Raw genomic sequence first — 24,226 nt, 5'->3', positions numbered from 1 at the left:
AAGGTAGAAACATTTCGAAGTCCTATTGTATCTGCTTCAGTAACCCTCACTCACTTTTATCTACTATGCCATCCTATCACTTATACCTTTATTTTGCACACTATTATTTTCAATCCTTCTTGCATTTTATTTTTTGCTGAAAACTTTGTACATTCATTGTTTTGCTATGCTCATTTCTCCCAGCCAAGCGTTTAATCTTCCCCTCAGAATTGTTGATGATGCACATGTTCTCCTATAGGTAGAAAAAAAGAAAGGTGCTCTTTTCTGTTGGTAGGGAGAGTAAAATAGGAGTGGAGGAAGAAATAAGCAAGAGTGAGGGTGGAATCGTTAGAATTAGCCTTAGAAATCTGATTGCATCCGCTTCCAGGGGTCTGGCCAGAGGAAATTTAGGTCCATTAACAACCCCCCCCCCCCCCCTTCAAAAAAATCCGATCAACAAAACTGTACTTTTCAAAAAATTCCGATCAACTAAAAGACGCTTCACAAAACTTTGATAAATCAAAACAGATCTTTCACAAATTGTTTAATGAAAGAGCACATCCAAAATCAAAATAACACATATTTTCGAGAAAAACTGATAATTTTTGGAACTTTTTTTAAAGTTAAATGAGAGGGATCAGCAAAAATAAATAAATAAATAAATAAAGCACTCTTGTAATACTCCTGCAAGTGAGCAACTAATACTGTCAAATAAATATAGTGCTTGTTGTTTGTTTATTTAAAAGAAATTAACAGCTGAAAGTTAGTTTTGTTTTAAGTAACTTTGCTTGTTTTTTTAGCATAGCTGTCTTGCAGAGGGTGTTGTTGGGTGTTATAAACTATATGTGCACTTTTCTCCCCAACAATCCCGGTAGCAGAAACTGCGAGACGCGCGTCCCAGATTTTTCAGCGGCCTGCCAGATAATTTTACCAAAGAACAAAAAGAAAGGAAGAAAAAATAAATAAATAAAAGAAAAAAAACCAAAGAAATGCAACTTGTCAAAGATCGTTTGGAGATCGTTTTTTTGACCGCAAAGGCGATGGATGCTTCAGCATTTCATCTAGAAACATAGCCGCCATATTTGGTCATTCACAAAATTGAAGCAGATAAGATGCTTTAGTGCCAAAGTTTTCAAAAACAAAGCAGAACTGGATGTTTTATTTAACTGAAAACTAATGAAAATAACTCAATGTGCATCAAATTGTTTTTTAAACTAATTTTTTTGAGAAATGAAAAATTTAAAATTTCACTTTATCCTCATTGCTTTGGACTCAAAAGTGCTAAAATCCTTTCAACTTAAGTGTAGTCTCAAGAGGATTTTAAATTTTTTTGCAACAAATTCAGAAATTTATATTTTATTTTTTGGCGTAGCCGCCATTGTTGGTCATTCCCGAAATGTTAGTACGCAAGACTCTAAAGTGCCTACGTTTTCATAAATGGAATCGAATGCTTATTGCAATGCAAACTGTTGAAAATAATGCAAAAACATCATTTTTTTTCGGATTATTCTTAATTATTGTCTTTAAAAATGCAAAAATTTATCTTTAGAATATTATCTTATCTTCATTTGCTTTAGAGGCTAATGTGCTAAAAACTGACTATTTCATCTAAATTGTAGTTTTCTAAGGATTTTAAATTTATTACTACTTTAATTCAAAAAATTATTTATATTCATGAATTTTACGCGCAGTCGCCATGTTTGGTCATTCTCAAGATGGAAATAGACAAGACTATTACTTGCCTAGGTTTTTAAAAACAGAATTGGATATTTACCTCAATACAAACTATTAAAGATAACATAAAATGTGCAATAAATCTTTTTTTTTTTAATTATTTTTATGAAAAATGCAAATTATCTGCACAATTGTATTTGATCCTCAATGCTTTGAAGGCTTTGCTATAAACTGAAACATTCATCTAAAAGGTAGTTTCCTGCCAACTTCTCATTTACTATTTATTTATTCATTTTCAAAAAAAAAATCAAAAACCTATTTTAACTTAAATTTTCCATATTTAAATAAATATATTTAACAATTATTTTTCATAGTGAGTAGAGTTCTACTTAGCTTTATGAAAACAGTGAAAACTGCCCCCCCCCCCCCTTTATACTTCAAAACTCGGCGACAGTGGCGGACACTAAGTTTTTCGGGCTAGACCTGTTGGAAAATTTCCAAGTGTTGACTTTTGCAAGGGACTAGTGTATTTTATGAAAACTTAAAACAAAACTAATAATAATGCTGCAGATTATTTTCAACTGCCCAAAATAGTGTCCCAGACTGTTTAGAAAGTTTCTGCTACTGGGCCAAAAATAATAATAATTTTTCATAGAAACATTTTATTCACATACGTTTTCAAACAGAAAACTTCTTTGTAAGCTCGTTTGAAATTGTTATTTAATATATAAATTGCAATAAATGCCAACTCCTAATTATATTTATTGAAGGTTTGCAGTTACAGTGAAGCACCGTTTATACGTTTCTCTTTTATACGTTTTTATCAATTATACGTTTATAAAATTGATCCCTGCAAAGTGTAATACACATTAACCTATACCTATTATACATTTTGTCGTTTGTACGTTTTTTTTTATACAGTCCCTTCAAAAATGTATAAACAGTGCTTCACTGTATATTAATTAAAAAAATTTTGAAAATGCTTCATTGCAAAAAGTTGGAATAATTTATGACAAAAAATTTTTCATAGACCGAATTTACATTGGTTCAGCTAGATAAACATCATCCTCAGCTTATATTCATGTGGTTCTGTTTCAAAACTTAATTTTGCTTGAAAACAAAGTTTCATATTTTTTCACTTTTTGCCTAAAGTATCTTTTCAAACACATTTCTTCAGGAAGAAAAAACCCGCTTTTAAATTCACTCAAATATTTTTGAACTCAATTTTGAATACCTATTCTCTTTAAAAATAAACTTAACTGATTTTTATATATAGTTAAAAGTTGCAACAAAATCCAACAGATGTCGCTGGAGTCTGACCGGGTTTTTTGTTTGATTGATTTTATACTACAACTTTTATTGAAATGACTGAGCCAGATAAGATGCGTATCAAATGAAGCCTTGTTTAAACATTTTAAAGCTTCTAAGTAAAAGAAAATGATCCTCCAATTGCGAAATCTGATGCGTCGACTTGTAATATCAACTCTACATCCAAAAGGTTTGGGTGTTCCAAAAGAACCGCATCTGCAATCAATTTTTTTGCAATGTTGAAACTTTTTGTTTGCTTTATTAAACCAGTCGAGCTTAGTCTTATCATTTTTCTTGGCCCCCCTTAAATACACCTGATGCCGGGCTATTTTTTTGGCAAGAATCTACGAAAAAATTCCAGAATTTCAAAAATCTCTGCAGTGTCTGAACGTTTTTTGGTTGTGGGTACTTTAAAAATTGGTTCGACTTTATACGGCAAAGGTCTTGTACCACTACCTGTAATTAAGTGTCCTAAGAAAGAAACCTCTGTGACCCCGAATATACACTTTGACACACTTATAGTTAGCCCATAATCATTTAGTTTTCTAAAACTGCTCTTACATGAGTCTTTTGTTTTTCCTCACTATTACTATCAAAATATAAATAAGCATAACAAAACTTTAAGTCCCCACGAATACTGTTCATAAATCTCTGGAATGTTTCAGCAGCTTCGCACAAACCAAAATTCCAAAAAGGAAACTCGAAAGGCTGAACGGAGTGCAAACAGCAGTTTTTTTGAATTAAGACAAATTATATCAATCTATTATAGTTTTAGTCTGCCAAACATAATTTCTAAAAGCAAACAAAACAATGTTAAAAGCAAATGTCAAGGAACACTGCAGACACGTGTTGCTGCGTTACAAGGAACGTCTTTTTCAGTGCATAAAATGTGAGCTACTGAATGTAAAGGCATCCAACAAAAAAATTCCACTTTTTTTGGATGTTTTTAAATCTATAAGCTCACATTTTATGCATTGAAAAAGGCATTCCTTTAACGTCAAAAGTTGTGTCTTCAGCGTTCCTGCCATTTGCGCTTCTAACATTGTTTCATTTGCTATTACAGTCAAACCCCACTATAATGAACCGACAACGGACTGTCTTGACAGATCTCTATAACCGGGGGGTACGCTACATCCGATTTAAAAAAAAAAATCGAATTTGGTAAGATACTACAATAATACACATCTTAATTACACGATATTTCATCAGCAGTTAAAGAAATAAAAAAAAATATTAATCATAACTAATTATATTTTACACAGTAATAAGCAAACTAAAATTTACCCTTTTTATTTAGCTACAGCATGGAAGATTTTCGGTTAAAAGAATTTGGATTTTATATATATGTCTTCAATTGCTTTATCAACTATTGCAAAAGAATTCGTAATATGTTTATCAATGTTTTCAGTAGCAAAAAAATTGTTCAAAAGATTGACTGCCGCTTTTGCATCTGAAATTGAAGGTCCTGGACTTGCCTCTGTTTCTGCTTCAACATCAGAAGATGAGTTCACTGTAGAGCTGCTCTTTTCGTTTACGATTGATACAATATCTTCCTCATTAATTTTCCAAGACGTAACAACATGGTCATCGCAGCATTCAAAATGGTCATCGCAGCATTCAAAATGTTCAATTTCACTTTCTGAAAAAGCTTGCACTCTGTGCTTTTCCTGCCACTTAGAAAGTTGAAGGTTGTCATCATCATCATGATCCTCATCTTCATTCTGTTGTGTTTTCGTAAGTCCAGCATGACAAAAGCAATTTCTGATAGCAGAGTCAGATACCATCCTCCAAGATTTATCAACTAAAAAGATGGCATCAAGATAAGAAATGTCACAATCCTTGTTTTTATTGTAGTATTCCAAGACGCGCAAGATGAGCTGCTTCCGGTAATGACACTTGAGGCTGCGGATTACTCCCTGGTCCATGGGCTGCATTGGTGAGGTTGTGTTCGGAGGGAGAAAGACTACTTTGATCCATTGCAAGTTCCTCCTTGGTTCAACACGTCTATTAACACAACAATTTTTCATTTTTCTTGGGCCAGTTCTTTATCCCATTGATGGAGGTATTCCTGGAACAAATCTGAAATCATCCAAGACTTTTTGTTTGACTTGTAAATGACTCTTAAAACATATTCTTAAAACACCTTGGTTTTCGGGATTTTCCGATAACTGTTAACTTTCGCTTTTCAGAACCAGTCATGTTGGCGCATACAAGAATGGTGATCCGTATGTCTGAGTGTTTTCCGCCCACACACATCTTTCTCCTTTCAGCTTTAAGGTTTGATTTGGAGTGAGCTTGTAAAACAAACCAGCTTCGCCAGAGTTAAAAATATCCTTCTCGTCATAATTTCGAATAATGTCTGGCTAGACATTCTTCATCCAATTACTTACATCAGAAGAGCACACACTTGCCGCTTCACCCACAACTTTGCCACTTGTGATATTGTGACGCTTTTTAAATCCGTCCAGCCATCCATTGGAACAAACAAAGCCTCAAACAAAGCCTTTTTCTTCAAAGAGTGCGGCAAATTCACTAGCCTTTGCTTGCAGAATGGCTCCTGTTATAAGTAGATTTCTACTCCTGTGCAGAGTGAACTACTTGAATTAAGCTTCGTCCATATTTTTTCTTTCTGCTTTTCGCAACTTCTTACATCCGTTTATGTTCTTTTCATATGCAGCAACTATATAATCACAATTCTTTCAAATAGTAGCAACTGTAGACTTACAAAGGTCAAATTCCCTGCGAAGTGAGGATTGACTCTCGCCACTTCCTAATTTTCGAATCCAGTAAACTTTTTCCTCTACAGAAAACGGTTTTCGTTTACTTATGCTAGCCATGGTTACTGTGAAGTTCACAGAATTATCGGCAATGGAAAGGGAACAAAAAATCAAGAGAGAAAACACTTGAATGACCACGTTGAAAATTGAGAGAGCATGAAAAAGAACTCGATTTCCCCCTGTGAGAAAACAACTGCTTTATCAAAGAACAATAAGGGAGGAATGTGGTTTGGGCTGGGGTATTTCCACGAAAAAAGGGTGAGCATTGCAGAAGATGGTAAAGAATGTCACTGGGACAAGTGATAAGAAAAGTATTAAATTGTAGACATTTTTGGATTGTTATGTCCGATTTTTTTATCGTTTGTGGATCGTTACAAGCGTTTTTAATTGCATTAATGACATAGGGTATTTCTTATACATAATTTTTGTTTGTAGCAAAAATCCATTCAATAATATAAAAATTTCATATTTTCAAAACTTACTTTTTTTCCCCATTTTTAATTAAAAAGTTTTATTAACTTTGGGGGACATTAAAATAAATATTTACCTTATTAAAGCATAACAAACTTCACAATTCTCAAAATTTAAATTTGACTTATAAATGAGTGCAGTAAATTATGTGCTTACACTTTTTTTATTAATTATAAAATCTGTCTTGGAACAATTTTCAATTTTTTAGAACTACTCGGTATTGGCCGAGTATCTGATCAAAATTTGGTCGAGTTACAGATTATAGGTTACCAAGTACTTGGTACGTCTCTAGTAAACATTATTAGATTTTACTAGAAAAGGATATTGCAATGGAAAATCAAAGAATATAAAATTCATTCAAGAATAATAATGTTAAAAAATGTGCATTTGAAACAAATTTTACCGCTCTAGGCAAGCTGCCTACACTGACTTATAAAATTTGGCCCCTGGCAAAAAAGACAAAATTTCATCATAAATTTCTAAAATAATGAAGATTATTTTTTCAAAAGCCAGGGGGTTCCACTTACCCCTGTTGAAGGGCTCATGGCTGACTGCGGAATAGAAATTTAAGGTGTTCGATGAAAGTTTCGACTTTTGCATTTAAATTTTAGGAAAAAAAAAATCTTTCATTCACACGTTAAGGATCTATACCTCTTTTTTAGAACTGTCTTGCACCTGGAAGGGGGATAGGACACCACTGAATGTAGGCAATAGCCTAATAAGCGTAGCATTTAACTCGCGAGAACTCGCGCCGTTATTCGTCACACAAGTACTCGCGCGGGGTCGAAAACGACCCCAGTATTTCTTTTTTTTCTTCCTTTTAATTTTTGCACGAATTCTTTATTTTATTTTATTTGTTTATGTTTCTCCACCAACAGAGACTTCTACAATAATTATTTTTTTTATTTGAAATGCATAAAGAAAGATTTTTATGAATTGTACTATGCACGAAAAAAATGTTTTATATGTTAAACAATATATAAAAAATACTTTTCCTAAGCTTTTACAATGTTTTTAAGCATATTTATGACACATTTTTCAACAACTTTTTCAAAACGTTTACACATTTTTATTCCTATTTCAGTTAGTATTCAGTTAGCAAAAGTTGTACAAAAAATATAGAATACCTAAAGAAACTTACTTACAGTTGTTGCAAACAATATTTTGATGTTCTTTGCATGCATAATTTTTGCACAATACGCAAATCTGTTGACATTTTTTGTCTTTATTTCTTGGGCACAAAGCACACCTGAATCGACCCGAAACTTTGGCCTTTTTAGTTGGGGGTTCTTCACTAACAACACGGTTTGCTTTTTTTTCTTCAACTAAACACAATGCAAGCTTTTTTAGAAAATGTCTTCGGTTCTTATATTCCACAGGAGGGTCCTTTTTGGACAGCAGTATTATCCGGGCGTTTATAGCAGCAACATTCAGAATGCAAAAAAATACTACCATGGGCCATCGATTTGTTATCCTTGCCGTGGTGTAGGATGCCGCCATTTGATCAACAACATCCACTGCGCACTTCGTCATATTATAAAATGTAATTATCTCTGGTTTCTTTTTCTCAGCTGAATCCTCATCAATAGTGTCATCGTTATGCATCGTTGACAATAGTAAAACACATTTTCCTTTCTTTGGAACATATGAGACGATTGTGCAATCTTTTTGGAATCCAAATAATGAAGAATGTATTTCACGTTTCTTCGTATTTACGAATTCAACAGGGATTTCTTTTTTATTTTTTCGCAATGTTCCTACTATTGTAAGATTTTTAGAAATCAAATCTTTGGCCAAAGGATAACTAGTGTACCAGTTATCTGTGGTAACGTTTCTACCTGTGTTGTACAGTGGCTCTACAAGTCTTTTTACAACGTCAATCGGCTTGTTCGATTTGTTGCTATTTTTACCACAGTAGATTTCCATAGATGAAGTGTAAAAAGTTCTTGCATCGACTAGTGCAAATAGTTTTATTCCATATTTCGCGGGCTTGTTTGGCATATACTGTCTAAAGGCACAGCGACCCCGAAACGGTTCCAGTTTTTCGTCAATGGTCACATATTCCCCTAAAGTGTAATTTTCTTTGCAGTTTGCATCGAAAGCTTCAAATATTTCATTTATTGCAGCCAGTTTATTGTTTTGTTTCCTTGAATCTCTGGTATGTACATCGTCAAAGCGTAAACATCTCATCAAAAAAAGAAAACTGTTGTATGACATTACACAACGAAATATTTCGATTCCGGTTCCGTCAGTAGCCCATAAGTCCCTTACATTTAGATGAGAAGACTTGTGAAGACCTGCTAAATATAATAGGCCAAATAAAGCCTTAATTTCCACCGAATCTGTGCATTTTGCATCCCTGAGTCTTGAGTAATTTTTTGAAACGTCATGTATAAAAATATTAGTGCATTCAACTATTTGGTTTATCATTTTATCATCGATAAAAACGCTCCAACTCTCAAAGACATCACTGACATTTTTGGCGTTTCCTTTTGGCCCAGGAAGATGCGTAATTATATTTCGAGCTGGAGCACGGACATTAGCTCGGAATTTTGTTTTTTGCCAAATAGTTTTTGCATCTCTTCCAACAAAGGTGTCATCTCTATCGGGATCAGCAGAACTTTCACTTCCTGAAAATTCGCTCTCACTGTCGTGGTCACTGAAGTTTTCTTGATCACTAAAACATTCATCGTCTGGAATGACCTCTTCATCACTCTCCACATCGGCTAATAATTTGCGGAGACGCTCCATCTCTTGCTCATATGGAGTCGGCATGCTTTCTTTGTAATAATTATTACAAATACGATTGAAAAATATGGATTAGAAAGGACAAAACTAAATTATCATGGTAAACCGCACGCGTGTGCACTCAAAATCATGACTAGAAGAAGGATTGCTGAAAACTACTTCCGTTTCCCAACCTTTTTTTCTAAATTCTTTGAATGCATTGCACTGGAAATAATTCCAAACACCTGTTCCGTTTCGAGAATTTTACTGACGTCAGTACTCGCGCGGGGTCGAAAAAGACCCCACTCTCAAAACCCCCCTTGTTTACAAGAATTGAAAGGAGATAAGAAAATTCCAACCACACCCACACATCAATCAAGGACACAATCCCAGCTACTCAGAAAATGATTTCTTTATCTGTCCATGAAATTCCAAGAAATGGAAACAAAAAATGGCTGGGGTCGTTTACGACCCCGTGCGAGCTCTCGCGAGTTAAGGGAGCATTATCGCTCTTGAGGAGAGGGGGGAGGGGGTACTGCTGTAAAATTTATATTCGTAAAAAACACGTAATTTACTCTGGTTCGAAAACCTTTCCGTACTTTAATTCTTCTTATTAAGACTGCTAAAACTAAACAAGTCTCAAACATTCATTAGAAACGATCTAAAATGAAACGTACCAAATATGTTTATTAGAAAATTGACAGAAAGTTGACCGTAACTCAAAACGGATCGAGTCGCATTCAACTTAGCATCTTAAACTATAAAGCATCAATTTAATAAAAGATCCAATGAACAGCGGAATTTAAACAGCAGTTTTCGGATTTCACAGCTTTTTAAATCATACAAAAACAAATAGATCAAAATCAAAACATAAGAGGTCAATAGTAAGCGCCATTTTGCAGAACTTGGGTTGATGAACTCGAACTATTTTATTTAAAGCATCAAGAAATAAAACATGACAGATCTTATTTATTTTGAGGAGGTACATTAAAAAGTCAAAATATAGCTACTTACTCGATATTTAAAAACTCTTTAACGAAAGAAACTAACATTTTAATACACAAGGGGAGAACCCCATCATAAATAAACGTTGCCACTTGCCAGATAGGAAACAAAAAAAGTAGCTTTTTAAATGCATTCGAATAGACAGTAGCCTACGAATATATAGATCCTCGTAGGCTACAAATAGACGACGCTACGAATTAGAATAATTTGTTAGCATATTTAAAACAATGGTCAAAATCGCAAATAAAAGGACATGACACTCCTTTTATGGGATTCATTTTCCTCCTTGAGGTTTTTTTTTTAAACTAGCTCCATTCCAAAACGACCTTAGCCTTATCTGTAACTACTTCACCTGATTCCTGATTTTGATTATTTCTGAAAACTGTATGTGGTGAAAGTTTAAGAAAATTGATATTCACTGCAAAGATGATTGTCAATAACATTCTTCGTATTGCGAAAAGGTATCTTTTGGAAAGCAGTTATTTTTTAATTTTTTAGTGAAAGACTCCTTGTTAGAGAGAGAGAGGAGGAAACACCAAGGATGGGTTATAGGAACATTGTTATTCTATCCCCAAATACAAACGAATTGATGACCAGCTTTAGGTTCTGGGCCCTTCTAAACTGGTATTAGGGGCATTCCACGGTATTTTTGACATTTATGTAGAGTCCGTAACGTGACCTTTTTTGCCATAACTTTTTAATTTAACCGTTTGATTTTCAAATTATTTTAATTAGAGCTGGTGTGTTGGTAGGAAAAGATCAAAATAAAATAATATGCTAATCAAACAGTAAATTAAAAAGTTATGGCATAAAAGGTCACGTTACGGACTCTACATAAATGTCAAAAATACCTTGGAATGCCCCATTACTAGTTTATTTGAAAGTCCACAGCGAGTAGCATTAACAGACCGGTCATTTTGCATTTTTGCAGTAAGGTTGACGGAAAAAAAACTTATTTTTCAAATTTCAGTGACAGGTAGCAGGGTCGCCAGGCGTCCCGGATTTCAAGGGACAGTCCTGTATTTTGAAAAATAGTCCCGCTTCCCGGGGAACTTCCCTACGGGACGGCTAAAGTCCCGCATTCTAGCTAATAGCAATATTTTACAAAATGAGACATTATTTTAAGGGAAAAAAATAAAGTAAAATAACAATCATGAAATAAAGAGCAATAAGAAAATCATGTGGCAGCAAAGACTAAAACTATTTTGTTTTATTTTGGGTTTTGTTTTGGCGGCAGACCATAAGGAGCTGAATGATTGCTTCCTCTTTGCTCATTGACTAATGATGGAAATATATTGTCAATCACAATGAAACCAATTTTTATACTTTGATCGGCGACATTTTGTAAGATTTAATGCTTTGTTACGATTGAATTTATCATGAAGAGACGTTCTACGTCGGTAAGCACCACTTAAAAATACACCACAAATCCAGTAATTGCCCTCAACCTCAAAAATACCCCCCCCCCCTTCCTATTCACTCCTAGAAACCTGTCGCATATTTACTCTTCTTAAATCTGGCAACCCTGACAGGTAGTGCGAAAAAGGTGACATTGGTGAAGCCAGGCTGTCCCTCCCCAGATGCCAGCAGTGTGTATTTGCAACGTTAACAAGTATTAGTGCTAGTTTTCTTTTCAATTTCTTGGGCCCTTAAGGGTAGCCCCTTCCCGCACTACTGGTGCAGATCGGGGCCTGGGTAAAACAAGGTGCACATAAATTTTTTTGAAAGTTTTGCACAACTTCTTGAGCTGCTGCCAGGGAGCAGCTCTAGGCCCGACGCTGACTTGTATTAAAACACTTTTTCCCCTGATTTTTTTAACTACTTTTTAGAATAAGTTAGACCTAGTTGAAAGTTCTGTTGAACGTGCAGCCCCATTATAAGTGCAAAATAAGGACGAACAGGCCCCATCCACCCATGTATTAAAACTGTCCCAATGTGCATGCCCCCTCCCCCCCCAAAGGTCAGGATCCCCAGATGTTTTTTTTGGGGGGGGGGGGAGGTGGAGAGAATTATTTTTGTTTTTGCCTCAATATATTTTGAAATAATTTGATTTTTTTTTATCGTCACTGTATAATATTTTGTAATTTTCGCAACAATTAATTCGATTTTTTAATATACTTGTGGAATTTTCTTGGGTTATATTTTATGGAAAAAACCGCAGCTCAAAAAAGAGTTTAAGCAGAGCAAGAATAGAAAGGCAGGTAAACAAAAAGAAAATGACAAGAAAAAAGCAGCCGAGTGTACGCAAATAGTACGGCAAAAAAAAATAATAATTACATAAATGAATTTAAAAAAAAAGGAGGAATTAAAAATGAGGTTAGGAGAAGAGAATCAATTGCAGGGAATCTAGTAAGCCAACTTTATTTTTAGTTGTAAAATAATGCAACTTCACCTTTCTCAACATGTGAAGTTTACAGATAGATTCAAAAAGCATGCTCTTCCAAGTAGTCCCAGGAAAAAATAAGCTCTTAGGGTTATCTTGCTAAATAATATTGATAATATTATTAGAATTACTGTGGTAGAAATGAAAATCAAAAATTTCCTGGAAGAAACCTTGAAACAGCTATCCTTACAGTTGATTTTGTTTTCATAAAGAAGATTATATTTCTTGATAGTTTTCTGGAGAAAGAAGCTCCGCTTGTGAGTGATCAAAACAAAAAGTGTTGGTAAAGACTCACGATAGAAGTAAAACTTGTATCCTTTCTTCTTTTGTACATTCTAAACAGTCATTTCACCTGTACGTTTTCTCTCGCGCCAAGCTCTTGTTCTTTCTGTGCCTGACTTAGGCTTATTCACAAGATGATTATATATTTTAACGAAGAAAATAGATTTTAAACATTAAGAAAACTAAAAATTACTTAAAATCTGCCTTTTAACTGTTTTCAAAACAATAATAGTAATAATCAATTTTTATAATAAAAGTTAACAAGCTAAATTAAAGTAAAAACCTTAGCAATGTGAATTACGCTCTTAAACTAATGACTTGACTTGAATCAAAAAAACCTCGAAATCTGAATTATTTGAAATGTTTAAAGTGGCCAAAATTCACTAACTATAAACACACCAATAATTCACAACTAACTCATATACTACCTTAATTTTAGCCTTTGAAATTAAATTGTTAATTTTATTAACAAAATTAAGTTTAAAAATGCTATCACTTATCAATATTTTTGGCAGAAATCAAAAAACTACATCACTTCGATTACACTAAAAGGTTGGAGATCAGAAATTCAAAGCTCTTGCATAAAAAGTTTCTCTTCAAAATAGAGGAGAAAAAAAAATGCACAAAGCGAATAAAAAAGCATTAATTTCATCCTAGGTGAAAATTTGTTGCTAAAAGTTTAATTTTAAGACAAAGTATCAGTGCTTACTTATTAATTAATATTTAGACACGTAACTAGAAAACTAAACGAGTCGATTTCTAAAATGGACTTCAGTAACTGACGAACGTGACTTCACAGTTAAGTACGTGACACTTCATATTTTAAAGAAATATTCATTTCTGTCACATAATAAGAAAAATGAGTATTATTCTGCATGAAGAATAAAGTTAAGGAATGAAAATAATGCATTGCATTGTTTTTACAATAGTATACATAAATTTTAGAGAAAATGAAAGCTGAATTTCATGTTGCAAATTCAAGGTTGCAAAAAGGTTATGTTGGTCAAACTATAGTATTTTAGTTCCAAAAACCAGTTTATGTGAATTATACTATGTTTTATTGCATCAGTATTACACAGAAGTTTTATTCTTTCTCAAAATTCCACAAAACAAGTAAATGATTAAAAGACGTTTAAAACTCATGTTATGCAATGAAACAGTCTCTGAATGTACGTTCGTCACTATGGAATGACCCTATATAAATGTTTATATAAGATTTAGAGCTTCTTTTGAAGAACGGTCATTTTGACCATTTAAGCCCTACAGAATATCGGCCGTCCTAGTGTTAAAAGCAGAGATGGAACGAAGCTTCAGCCATTCCACCGAAGTTTCAACCTGGCTGAATCATAAAATTATTTCTTATTAAATAAGGAAATAGGTGGCATGAAAAATGACAAGCAGTCATTGCATATTCTTCGGAAAATATTGCCGACGTTTGAATAATGAAATAGAGGATTAAGGTTTTAAAATTAAGTCATATAGGAGCAGTAGGCTTTTCCCGCACATGTTACTATGCATGACATTTTTAATTGTAAAATGTATTATTTTTTCTTTTCTAAAGATCAAAAAGTATATGCCCCCAACTGGGTTTTGTTCTTCAAAAACATACATTGCCTGATCTGTCCTATGATTATGGAGCATTGGAGCCTACTATTTCTGCAGAAATAATGCAACTTCATCATTCTAAGCATCATGCAGCATATGTGAATAATCTGAATATTGCTGAAGAGAAACTTGCAGAAGCTACAGCTAAAGGTAATTAAAATATAGTTTTTTTTTCATTCAGTTGAGCAGGGGAGAGGTGAGGCATGGCAGGGGCTAGAGTTCTAAAATAGTGGACTATTTATTGGTTTTGAATTAAAACCGAAAAATTTTATTTGACAAAGCAAGACCTAATCTCATGTGAGACCTTCTTTTAATCTTATGAAAAAGGAAAATACAAGGAATGAGGAGAAAAGGAAATTTAGAAATCACTCTATTTTCCTCAAAGGGAAAACACACACATACACACACACATATATATATTTATTACAGTAGAAGACCGTTATAACGCACATCTTGGGACCAAAGCTTTTGCGTTATATAGATCATTTCACAAATTTTGAAACTAATATTCAGGATATATATATATTAGCACTTCAGAATTAGTTCTATCTGCAATGAGTATTAAAACACTAACTATACAACTAATCATTCACAAATAAGCTTTGCAATTAAAAGAAAGTGCATTATCCGGCACTTCTGCCAGCTTCATAGTTTGCATAACAGCTGCATTTTCAAGAGCCATCTGATATTTTCTCTTTACTGTGAATATTAATTTTCATTTAAAAGCTCTGAATTAAGCTGGAAAGATGAAAAACTTTCAAAATTTAATTTTCCTAACAATATTTATGTTAGCAAGGCAAAACAAAGGGATTTTTTAAACTTAAAGACCTATTGTTTATTTCTGAAAAGTTGTGGGGCTTATAGAGAATTGTGTTATATAGGTCGGCATTATAAAGGCATTCTATTGTATTTTTTTTTTTTTGTCAGGAAAAGGGATGGTGCTGTGCACAATGAAGTAAACAAAAATGAAGCACATGCGTAAAATAACGATGGTTTTTTAGTGCTTCGGCTATTTGATATCATAAAATTTTAATAGGAATATGTCCTTTTTTAAAAATCACCACTCCATCCCCTGCATTACATTGCTTGAATTCTTTTACAACAATAACAGTCCCTTGGAGTTCGTTGTAATGAGATTTCACTGCATGACCACAGAAACCAGAGGGAAAGGGGGGTGGGAGGGGTCTCAAGTGTAACGTTCCAGCACAATTTGAGCTTTGAGGGCTCTCCTAGGCCCACATCTACGTACCCGCACTTGTTGCCAGAGCCAGATTTGGAAGTGTGGAGGCCCCAGGCAACGAAGGAGTGGAGGCCCCTAATCAGAGCTACAAAAGATAATCATATTTTCGAAGATATCCGATACTTTGATATGTATCCAAATATTTTGATATATATGTATATATCCGATATTTTCGATCAGTATTTTAACAATAAATACATCCTGAAGTTACTGCTTTTTTTTTAATATTATTATTATTTATAGGGGAGAAAAAACAAAATTTACTGACCCGTGAAAGTTAAGTATTTTATAAAAATTTTATTGTGGGGACTCCTTTGTTGTGGAGGCCTCAGGGCAGTAGGCCCGCCTGCCCTCCCCTAAATCAGGCCCTGCACGTTGCAATGTGGGGCCCACGCCACTAAAAGGCAGAATTATTCCATTTGAAATCTAGTTGGGGCCATCTGATTTTTTGCCGGGTGGCCTAAAATTTATAGACCTGGGCCTGGGCTCTCCCATGGAAATTTCTCATTTTCTGTTTTTTAAGTTCCGACAACAGAATTTTAAGCTTTCTTTGGTCATCTCAACGATAGGCCATGTTGCTGAATCTGCTAGAAGACACGGCTGTATTAATGATTTTCTTCATTTTTCGAGGTTAATTGAACCAGGGCATAAATCTGATCAGTTGAAGTCAGTATTCTCTTCAGATTGGTCAATATTTGCCAGTGTTTTCAAAATTTAGTCGGTAAAATCAGTATTTTTGCAAATTTGCCGAAGAATTCATTTTAAGAAAGACAAAAAAGCTGCATTGTTGTTTTCAACTGTTTTCCTTATAAACTTTATAAATTCTCAAAAAAGGGAGAAATCGCCAATATTGCAGTCTAATTTTTCCAACCTGGTAAAGTTTGCATTGTTTCTTTACATTAAAATCGATTCTTGTAGATTTAACCACATTGGCAAAAGTTGGTTGATAGCATTAAAATAAAGTGAAATCAAAGCATGATAAAGCTGTAACTGATTTCAAACATAATGCATTCATACAGATTTGTTTTAAAATGAAAAATTTTTGTATAAAGTATACACAATAAGACAGCAAGGAAAATACTTGCTTAGCAGTTTATTTTAAAATTTTATTGAATAATTTTTACAAATTTATAAAAAAACAGGAGACTTACAAGAAAAAGTCTTCAAAACATATAATTTAAAAATAAAGTTTATGTCTTGTTATATTTGAAGTTTAAGTGTTCTGAAATTAAGCTTTGCATCATCTTAAATATTCATATGAGTTCATATCTTATTTCAATTTCTTTTCAGGGGATACTGCCACTGCAATTTCTCTTGGACCTGCTTTAAAATTTAATGGAGGTGGCCATATAAATCATTCAATATTTTGGAACAATTTATCACCTAAGGGTGGTGAACCTCAAGGTGAGATATTGTAAATTAATGAAACTGTTCTAATGTCTAAATTCTCATTTCATAAAATTTTACTTTGTTTATTAATTCAACATTTGAAGATTTGTATTGTCCAGTTAAATCTGAGATTATTTCATTTTAAGTATGGATTTAGAGACGATATTTTATCTGTATTAGGTGATTTATTAGAAGCTATAAAAAAAGATTTCAAAAGCTTAGAAAATTTACAAAACCTTTTGAGTACTGCTGCTGTTGGTGTTCAAGGTTCTGGCTGGGCTTGGTTGGGATTTCATCCAGTGTCTAGAACTTTACAAATTGCAACATGTGCAAATCAAGATCCTCTGCAACCTACCACAGGTAAATTTCTTTCAACAAAAATGTAATTTTTGATTTTTAGCTATATTTCTTTAAAAGTCAAAAATCTATCATTAACCTAAAACACAAAATTGGTGTATAATGTGTTTTAAGTTCAAGTAAGTGTCTTGTAGTTCAACAGTTGACACTAACAAGACACAAGCTATTATACAGCTTGAGGATTTGGTATTTTCCAGGGAGGAGGTTTTATTTCATTTGAAAAAGATTAAAGCAACTAAAGCTCCGGGACCAGATAATATTTATCCAAAAATTTTAGTTGAATGTGCAGAGGAATTAGTGGATGTTATTTTAAATACTTTTTCAATGCTTCTTATAACTCGGGGACAGTGCCAGAGGACTGGAAGCTGGCTAACATAACGCCACTCTTCAAGAAGGGGTCTAAAGGTCTTGCTGGGAATTATAGACCTGTAAGTTTGACTTCGGTGATTTGTAAGATTTTCGAAACTTTGATCAAAATTAAGATCATGATGTTCTTAGAGACTAATAGTCTGTTGACTAGTTTGCAGTATGGTTTCAGGAAAGGTAAATCCTGTACTACTAATTTATTGCATTTCTACGACAAGGTTACCTCAGCTTTAGATAACAAAGAATGTGTGGATGTTGTTTATATTGATTTTCAAAAAGCTTTTGACAAGGTACCGCATGTTGCTCTTCTCAGCAAGTTAGCTGACATTGGAATAGGAGGAAAAACTTTACTTTGGGTTAGAAATTGGCTTACTGGTAGGAAGCAAAGAGTAGTTGTGAGAGGAAATCATTCTAATTGGAGTGATGTTTTAAGTGGGGTTCCTCAGGGATCAGTTTTAGGGCCTCTTTTGTTTATTATATTTATGAATGACATCAATGAAAATATTTCTGGAAGCATGAATTGTTTTGCTGATGATGTAAAAGTTATGGGGATTGTCGAAAATGAAGAACAAGTAAAACAGCTGCAAGAGGATTTAGATCAGATTACTAAGTGGGCAGATAAATGGGGTATGGCAGTTAATGTAGGGAAATGTCAAGTGCTACACTTAGGTCATGGAAATAAGCGTATGAGATATCGTTTACAGGGTTCAGTCATAAATCAGGCAGAAAATGTTATGGATCTGGGTGTCTTTATAAATCAGGACTTCAAGTTTAGTCAACAGTGCAGTATTGCTAGTAACAAAGCCAACAAAATGCTTGGGTTCATCAATAGATCTATTTCTAACAAATCTAAGAAAGTTCTTCTGCCTTTATATAGGAGTTTAGTAAGACCTCATTTGGAGTATGCTGTTCAGTTTTGGTCGCCTTATCTGAAGAAAGATATTTTTGTATTGGAAAGGGTTCAAAGAAGGGTAACTAAATTAGTAAGGGGACTCTCAGATTTAGATTATGATACCAGACTTAATAGGCTTAACATGTACAGCCTGGAGCAAAGGAGAGTCAGAGGGGACATGATTCAGTTATTTAAATTTATCAAAATGAAAGATGTAAATGGATTAAATTTTTGCGGGGAAAGCAGGACAAGGGGTCATTGTTTTAAGCTATTTAAATCTCAGGCTAACTTGGAAATCAGGAAAAACTACTACTTTAGCAGGGTCGTGGGCACTTGGAATAGCTTACCGGAAGAGGCGGTAATGAGTAAGGGAGTGGATAGCTTTAAGAGGGCCATTGATCTTCATTGGGGACTAATTAATTGACTAGGACCAGCCTAGCTGGGCCCAGAGCCTGTTGCTGGTCATCACATTTGTATTTGTATTTATTTGTATTAACAAAGATTGACTTATAAATATTTCCTTTGCATAGTATTGTGTCCCCAAGAGAAAAATTTTCAAGAAAATACTATAGAACATCATTTAAAAATAATCACTTCCTCTTCAAAGTTAATTAAACATGAAAAGTATAATTGCTAGATACATTTTAAACTTACAAGCATCCTATATAAGCAAACTATCCTATGCATGGGTAAGGATAGTCGGTTATAACAAGGTGCTGTCCATTCGTTTATCGGGAGTAAAATATGGTGATAATATATTAGTGATGACCGACAAAAGGGCCGCGGTCCTAATCAACTTATCAATCCCCAGATTAAGATCAAGGGCACTCGTAAAATTCTTCACCCCATTGCAAATTAACAGCAGCCTTCAAGTAACTATTTCAAATGCCTCCACAACGATCAATGATCTCTGATTTTGCCGTTTGTGCAGAATTTCAAGCCACTGACCAACATAATCAATTTTCATAAGTTTAAACACTGAATCATCTTATTTTCCTTCACTCAGAAACATGCATATTAAGTAGTGATGTGCTGGATGGTTAAAATAGATCCGTGGATACGGATCATTAGTGTCAAGATCCGCAGATAACAGATACGGATCTCAAAATGTTTTTCCCCAAATCAACTACCCAAGTGTAGAATTTGCTGCGAAGGTATTCTCGTTAGGGTAATGGCACTTTTTGTTAAAAAAATGTCGTCTACGACGAAAATTTAATCACGACTATGATTACTTTTTCAAGAAATCTCCATTAAAATTGAGGGGGAGTTGGAAGGAACGGGTCGGTGCTTCATTAATGCTTAGATAGAATGTGAAAAATAATTTCTAGATAGTTTGGTAGATCTAGGATACAGGAGCAAGAGTGTAAAGCAGCTTTTGGACAGGTTAGAAATATTTTTTCGCACTTTAATTCAGCATAAATGTAGCGCTGACCCATTCCACTCGACTTACCCCGACCGACAAAATAACAGAGCCGGTAACACCTTTACAAACAGTAAATAGATAATTTAGTCTCACTTTTTTGAAGGATGTCGATAAAAACCAAAAGGGAGAATAACACAACAACAATAACAAAAACCAATATTAAGGTAAAAATTAAAAAAAAAAAAAAAACCATCCCAGAGGGTCGACCTCATATTCAGATAAATTTTGCGGGTCAGAACACACATTGTTAACAAATATGAACTGACAGCAGAATTTCTGCTGCCATCACTCAGAAGCACTCAGAAGCTGCCATCGCAGCTTCTGAGTGCTGTCCGCGTTGCACGTGGTCTATTATGTAAACAATCTTAATTTCTTATCTTATGTTTTATAAAGGTTCAACATGCTCTAAAAATTTTAGTAATTTATAAAATGCTTATTCAATGCACAGTTTTGTTAAACATATTATCCTGAGTGCAAAAAAATATTATTTAAAAATTACTTTCTTAATAGAAAAAAATCCTTAGTGATTTTGCTAACATGGAAGCACAAAAAAGGATCATTCAGAAAAAACACTTCAAAGTTTTGCTTTTCCATTAAAACACATAGCGGGAATGAACTAAAATCATGCATAACTTTTTAAATAATTGAGCTAGATTGATATTTTTTCTGTGTGTTCAAAGCAATTTTAAAATCCATTAAAATTTTTTTGGGTCAAAAGGTCATTTTTGAGGTTATGTGACTCCTTAAAGCCCATTGCAATTATAGTTTTTTAGTTGGCAAATATCACTAGGTTCCTAATTTTTTTTCTAAAATTTTGGTCATAATTTTTTTTTAAATGTTAATTCAATTTCAAAAATTTATTTTGTTGGAAATTTCAATTTGAATTGTTTTTAAAAATATTATTATTTTTTTTAAATATTGTTTTAGTACAATTGGGGATTTCCCTGAAATTTTCATTTACTAATATTGTTCCGGCAAAGGCAAGCTTAAATTTTCCTTCCTTTATAATTCATGTTTATTCCTCATCTTTGGGTTACAAAAAGCCTGTTAATAACATTTGAATAACTTATGGAAATTTATTAATCTTTGGAGAACATATAAATACATAACATTTGGAATATTCTGCTTGTGTATGATACTTTTTCAATTCACAGTAAAGCTCAGTGATGTTTTTAAGAGGTAAGTTGCTAGATTGTTCATTTTGTTGGTCCTTATTTCATCAAGATCTTTGTAAAGTTGTTAATGAATTTATAAAATCAAGAGAATTGCTTCTCATTAAAAATGTATTAATATATAATATGTTCATGAGTGTATAATGTATATATGTAACAATGTTTCAACAAACATCTAAACTAAAATGTGTTGCTATCATAATTATTTAGAAAATAGTTTGACATCTCATGAACAGAGTATTTTTTGAAATTTACATGCAAGTTGATATTACTTTAGCTGATAACTTTTTTCTTCTTTTTTTGAGAACTGTTAAAAATACTGAATTTTCATGGGTCTAGCAGCTGCAGTTGCTAGTTTTATTTCATTGTTTATGTCAAGGGTTCCCAATCTTTGCTGCGGCACCCTGGGATTCCCTAGGAGAAGACGAAGTGTCCATGGTATCACTAAATCTGCATGTAACACATAGAGTAGGGTGCTAGGAGGAAATTCTAATTCCTCATAGTACCCTCTAATTCCTCATATAGGGGTACCAGAAATCGGAAGAATTTGCGAACCCCTGGTTTATTTTCCTTCTAAATCCATCTTATGGCCTCATCTGCTAGCTGGAGATCATAGTTTTCATTTTATAGTGATGAAAATTAGTAGATATACTTACTGCTGGGGACTAAGCAGTACTGCCAGTGTTTCCTGGATAAATAATTAAGTAAATAAACAGATTGAATTAACCATTTATTCTTCTGTGCCATAATAGTTATATATTGTAGGTTCCACTTGCTCCGAAAGTAATCTGTAAAGTCATGAATGATGTCCTGGAATTGTCCTGGAATTTTATTAAAATTATGTCCTGGAATTTTTAAATTTGAACTCCTACCCCTGCAGAAAGAAATTTTAAATCATTGAGCTTTTTCTCCTTATCTTCCAACTATGAAATTGCTACTAATCATGCGTATAAAGGCTTAGAATAGCATTTAAAATTTGCTTAACAAGATTATAGCTCCCACTGTATATTATGTGAAAGTTCCAAATAATTTTCAAACGCAGAAAACTTTGTTTAATATTTTTAACGTACGGGTAGTTTTTAATACCATAATTGCAAAAAACGTTAAGTTGGTTTTTAATTAATATCTTCTGTAATTAAAGTTCTACACAAACGAGGCCAAGCTAAGAACACTTTCAATCAAGTCACCTTTTGAATGAAAAAAAGAACTATCAAAATCGGTTCATCTGTCTGGGAGCTACCATGCCACAAATAGACACACAGATACACTTTTAAAACTTATTACTCCTTCCTTTTTGCGACGGGAGGAAGGGGGGTGGACAAATTGGCTTCGGAAATGATACCTTATAATTAGGGCTGGGTGATATACCGTCAGATATTGGTGTGTATCGCTGTTTGGCAATCAAAAAATTCGCCAAACAGCGATTCTTTTATGGTCAGGAATTGTCATAGGGTTTTTTGCCTACCTAAGAGGGAAGGGGGAAGGGTGCAAATAAACCACAAGGAGGTTTTTCCTTATGCAAATCCAGTTTATGTCGGATTTTCCCCAAACATGGCACAGTGGTCCTTTGATGCTCAGGAATTCACATCCGGTAGTTTTCCTTCACAATCGAGACCCCCCTTCCACCAGGGGTTTCCTTTTACCAATCCAGTTTTCGAGGGATCTTTGCCAAGTTTGGCACTGCGGTTCTTTGATGGTCAGAATTGTCATAGGGTTTTTTGCCTACCTATGAGGGAAGGGAGGGGAGGGTGCGAACACACCCCACTTTGGGTCCTAATGCAAATCCAGTGCATGTCGGATTTTTTCCAAGCATGGCACTGTGGTCCTTTGATGCTCAAGAATTCACTTTAAGTTTTTTGCTGACCAGTGGAAGGTGTGGGGATGTGGGGGACCACCTTTAGAGGTTTCTCCAAAAAATCCGTGAAATGGAATGATTACGAAAAGTTCAATTGAATTTTGAGTCATGAGTTGCTCCTTCTACATTAGTAAAGGTATATTTCATAGTTCTGCATGCTTAGTTTGTGTATGGTGTGATCGTTTCCAAAATTTATGGCTGCATTCTTTAAAGATTTATTACTAGTATTTTACTTTAATGTTACTCAACTAAGAAGTAAAAAGTCTTAATGCAAAGGCTATTAAATGATTAAAAATAAACTAAGGCATCAATATGAAATATAGTTCTAAACACAGTAAAACCTGTAAAGTTAACCACCCTTGTAAGTTGACCACCTGTCTAAGTTGACCGCTATTCTCAGGCACATAATTAGATCTATAACATATAATTCTACCTCTATAAGTCGATCACCTGTTTAAGTTGACCACCAAAGTAGTGCACCGCAAGTGGTCAACTTACACAGGTTTCACTGTATATTCAAATTATTGAGACTGCTCAAATTAAAAGATTTGAACCGAAATAATGAATAGAATCTAAACTTTTTCATTGCGAAGCACTTTTGTCATGCATTGAGCTATATTATTTGCACGCCCCTCCCCTCCAGAAAAGTTTTGAATTAGAGAAACAATTGCATTTATTATATTTGGTAGTACTTCTTGTTGTTTTTCAATATAATGTGCACTGAACTATAAATTTTGCTCCCCCCCTCCCCGAAAACTTTGAATTCTTCCGCGAATATATCGATATTGGGAGAGCGATATATCGCAAAATTAAAATTCTGATATCGCCCAGTCCTACTTATAATTGAAATGGGAAATAAAACTTAATTTAAACGTAATTAGAGTCTTTTCAAATATTTATTTATTTTAGAATAGAAAAGATCCGTTCAAGATTCTCCAAAAACGTAACGGATACAGATCCTTATTTTCCCTCGGATATCCGCGGATACGCATATCCGGAACATCATTAATACAGGGTGGCGACAGATCAGGGAAAAGTCAGGGAACTTTATTAATCAGGGAAAAGTCAGGGAATTTTGAAAAAATTACAAAAAATCAGGGAAAATTGATTTTATAAAGAAAAAAAATTTTTTTTGCTTTATAAAATTAAGTACTCGAATTCCTTATGCATTTTCTGCCAATTATTTGTTAAAAAAAAGAGTAAAATTAATGAGGTGCGATTATACACTGCCGCATATTTGTGCATCTTTTTTCCTCAACGTCAAAGTATTGAATCTTACTTATTAACCACAGAATGAACTTCCTAAGATTGCTTCTGTGTC

General features: G+C 33.8%; 2 protein-coding genes across 2 annotated transcripts in view; one reads left to right on the top strand and one right to left on the bottom strand.

Annotated features, from left to right (window-relative positions):
- The window catches only part of LOC129227549 (pre-mRNA-splicing regulator WTAP-like), a 57,921-nt gene extending 47,892 nt beyond the window's left edge, over positions 1–10,029 (bottom strand). Inside the window, exon 1 of the mRNA XM_054862129.1 lies at positions 9,951–10,029. The gene's annotated coding sequence lies outside the window, so the exon portion shown is untranslated. The remainder of the gene's footprint in view (positions 1–9,950) is intronic.
- A 263-nt stretch (positions 10,030–10,292) lies between these two features.
- Positions 10,293–21,530, top strand: LOC129228680 (superoxide dismutase [Mn], mitochondrial-like). Its single transcript, XM_054863364.1, has 5 exons — positions 10,293–10,402; positions 14,168–14,361; positions 16,742–16,855; positions 17,021–17,200; positions 21,469–21,530. The coding sequence occupies exons 1-5, from the start codon at positions 10,368–10,370 to the stop codon at positions 21,528–21,530; spliced, it is 585 nt and encodes a 194-aa protein (XP_054719339.1). The 5' UTR covers positions 10,293–10,367.
- The last annotated feature ends 2,696 nt before the right edge of the window (positions 21,531–24,226 follow it).

This window comes from Uloborus diversus, chromosome 8 (genome assembly GCF_026930045.1).
Source record: "Uloborus diversus isolate 005 chromosome 8, Udiv.v.3.1, whole genome shotgun sequence".
NCBI lineage: Eukaryota > Metazoa > Arthropoda > Arachnida > Araneae > Uloboridae > Uloborus > Uloborus diversus.
Note: the sequence above shows the minus strand (reverse complement) of the source record. Positions and strands in the feature narration are given on the sequence as shown.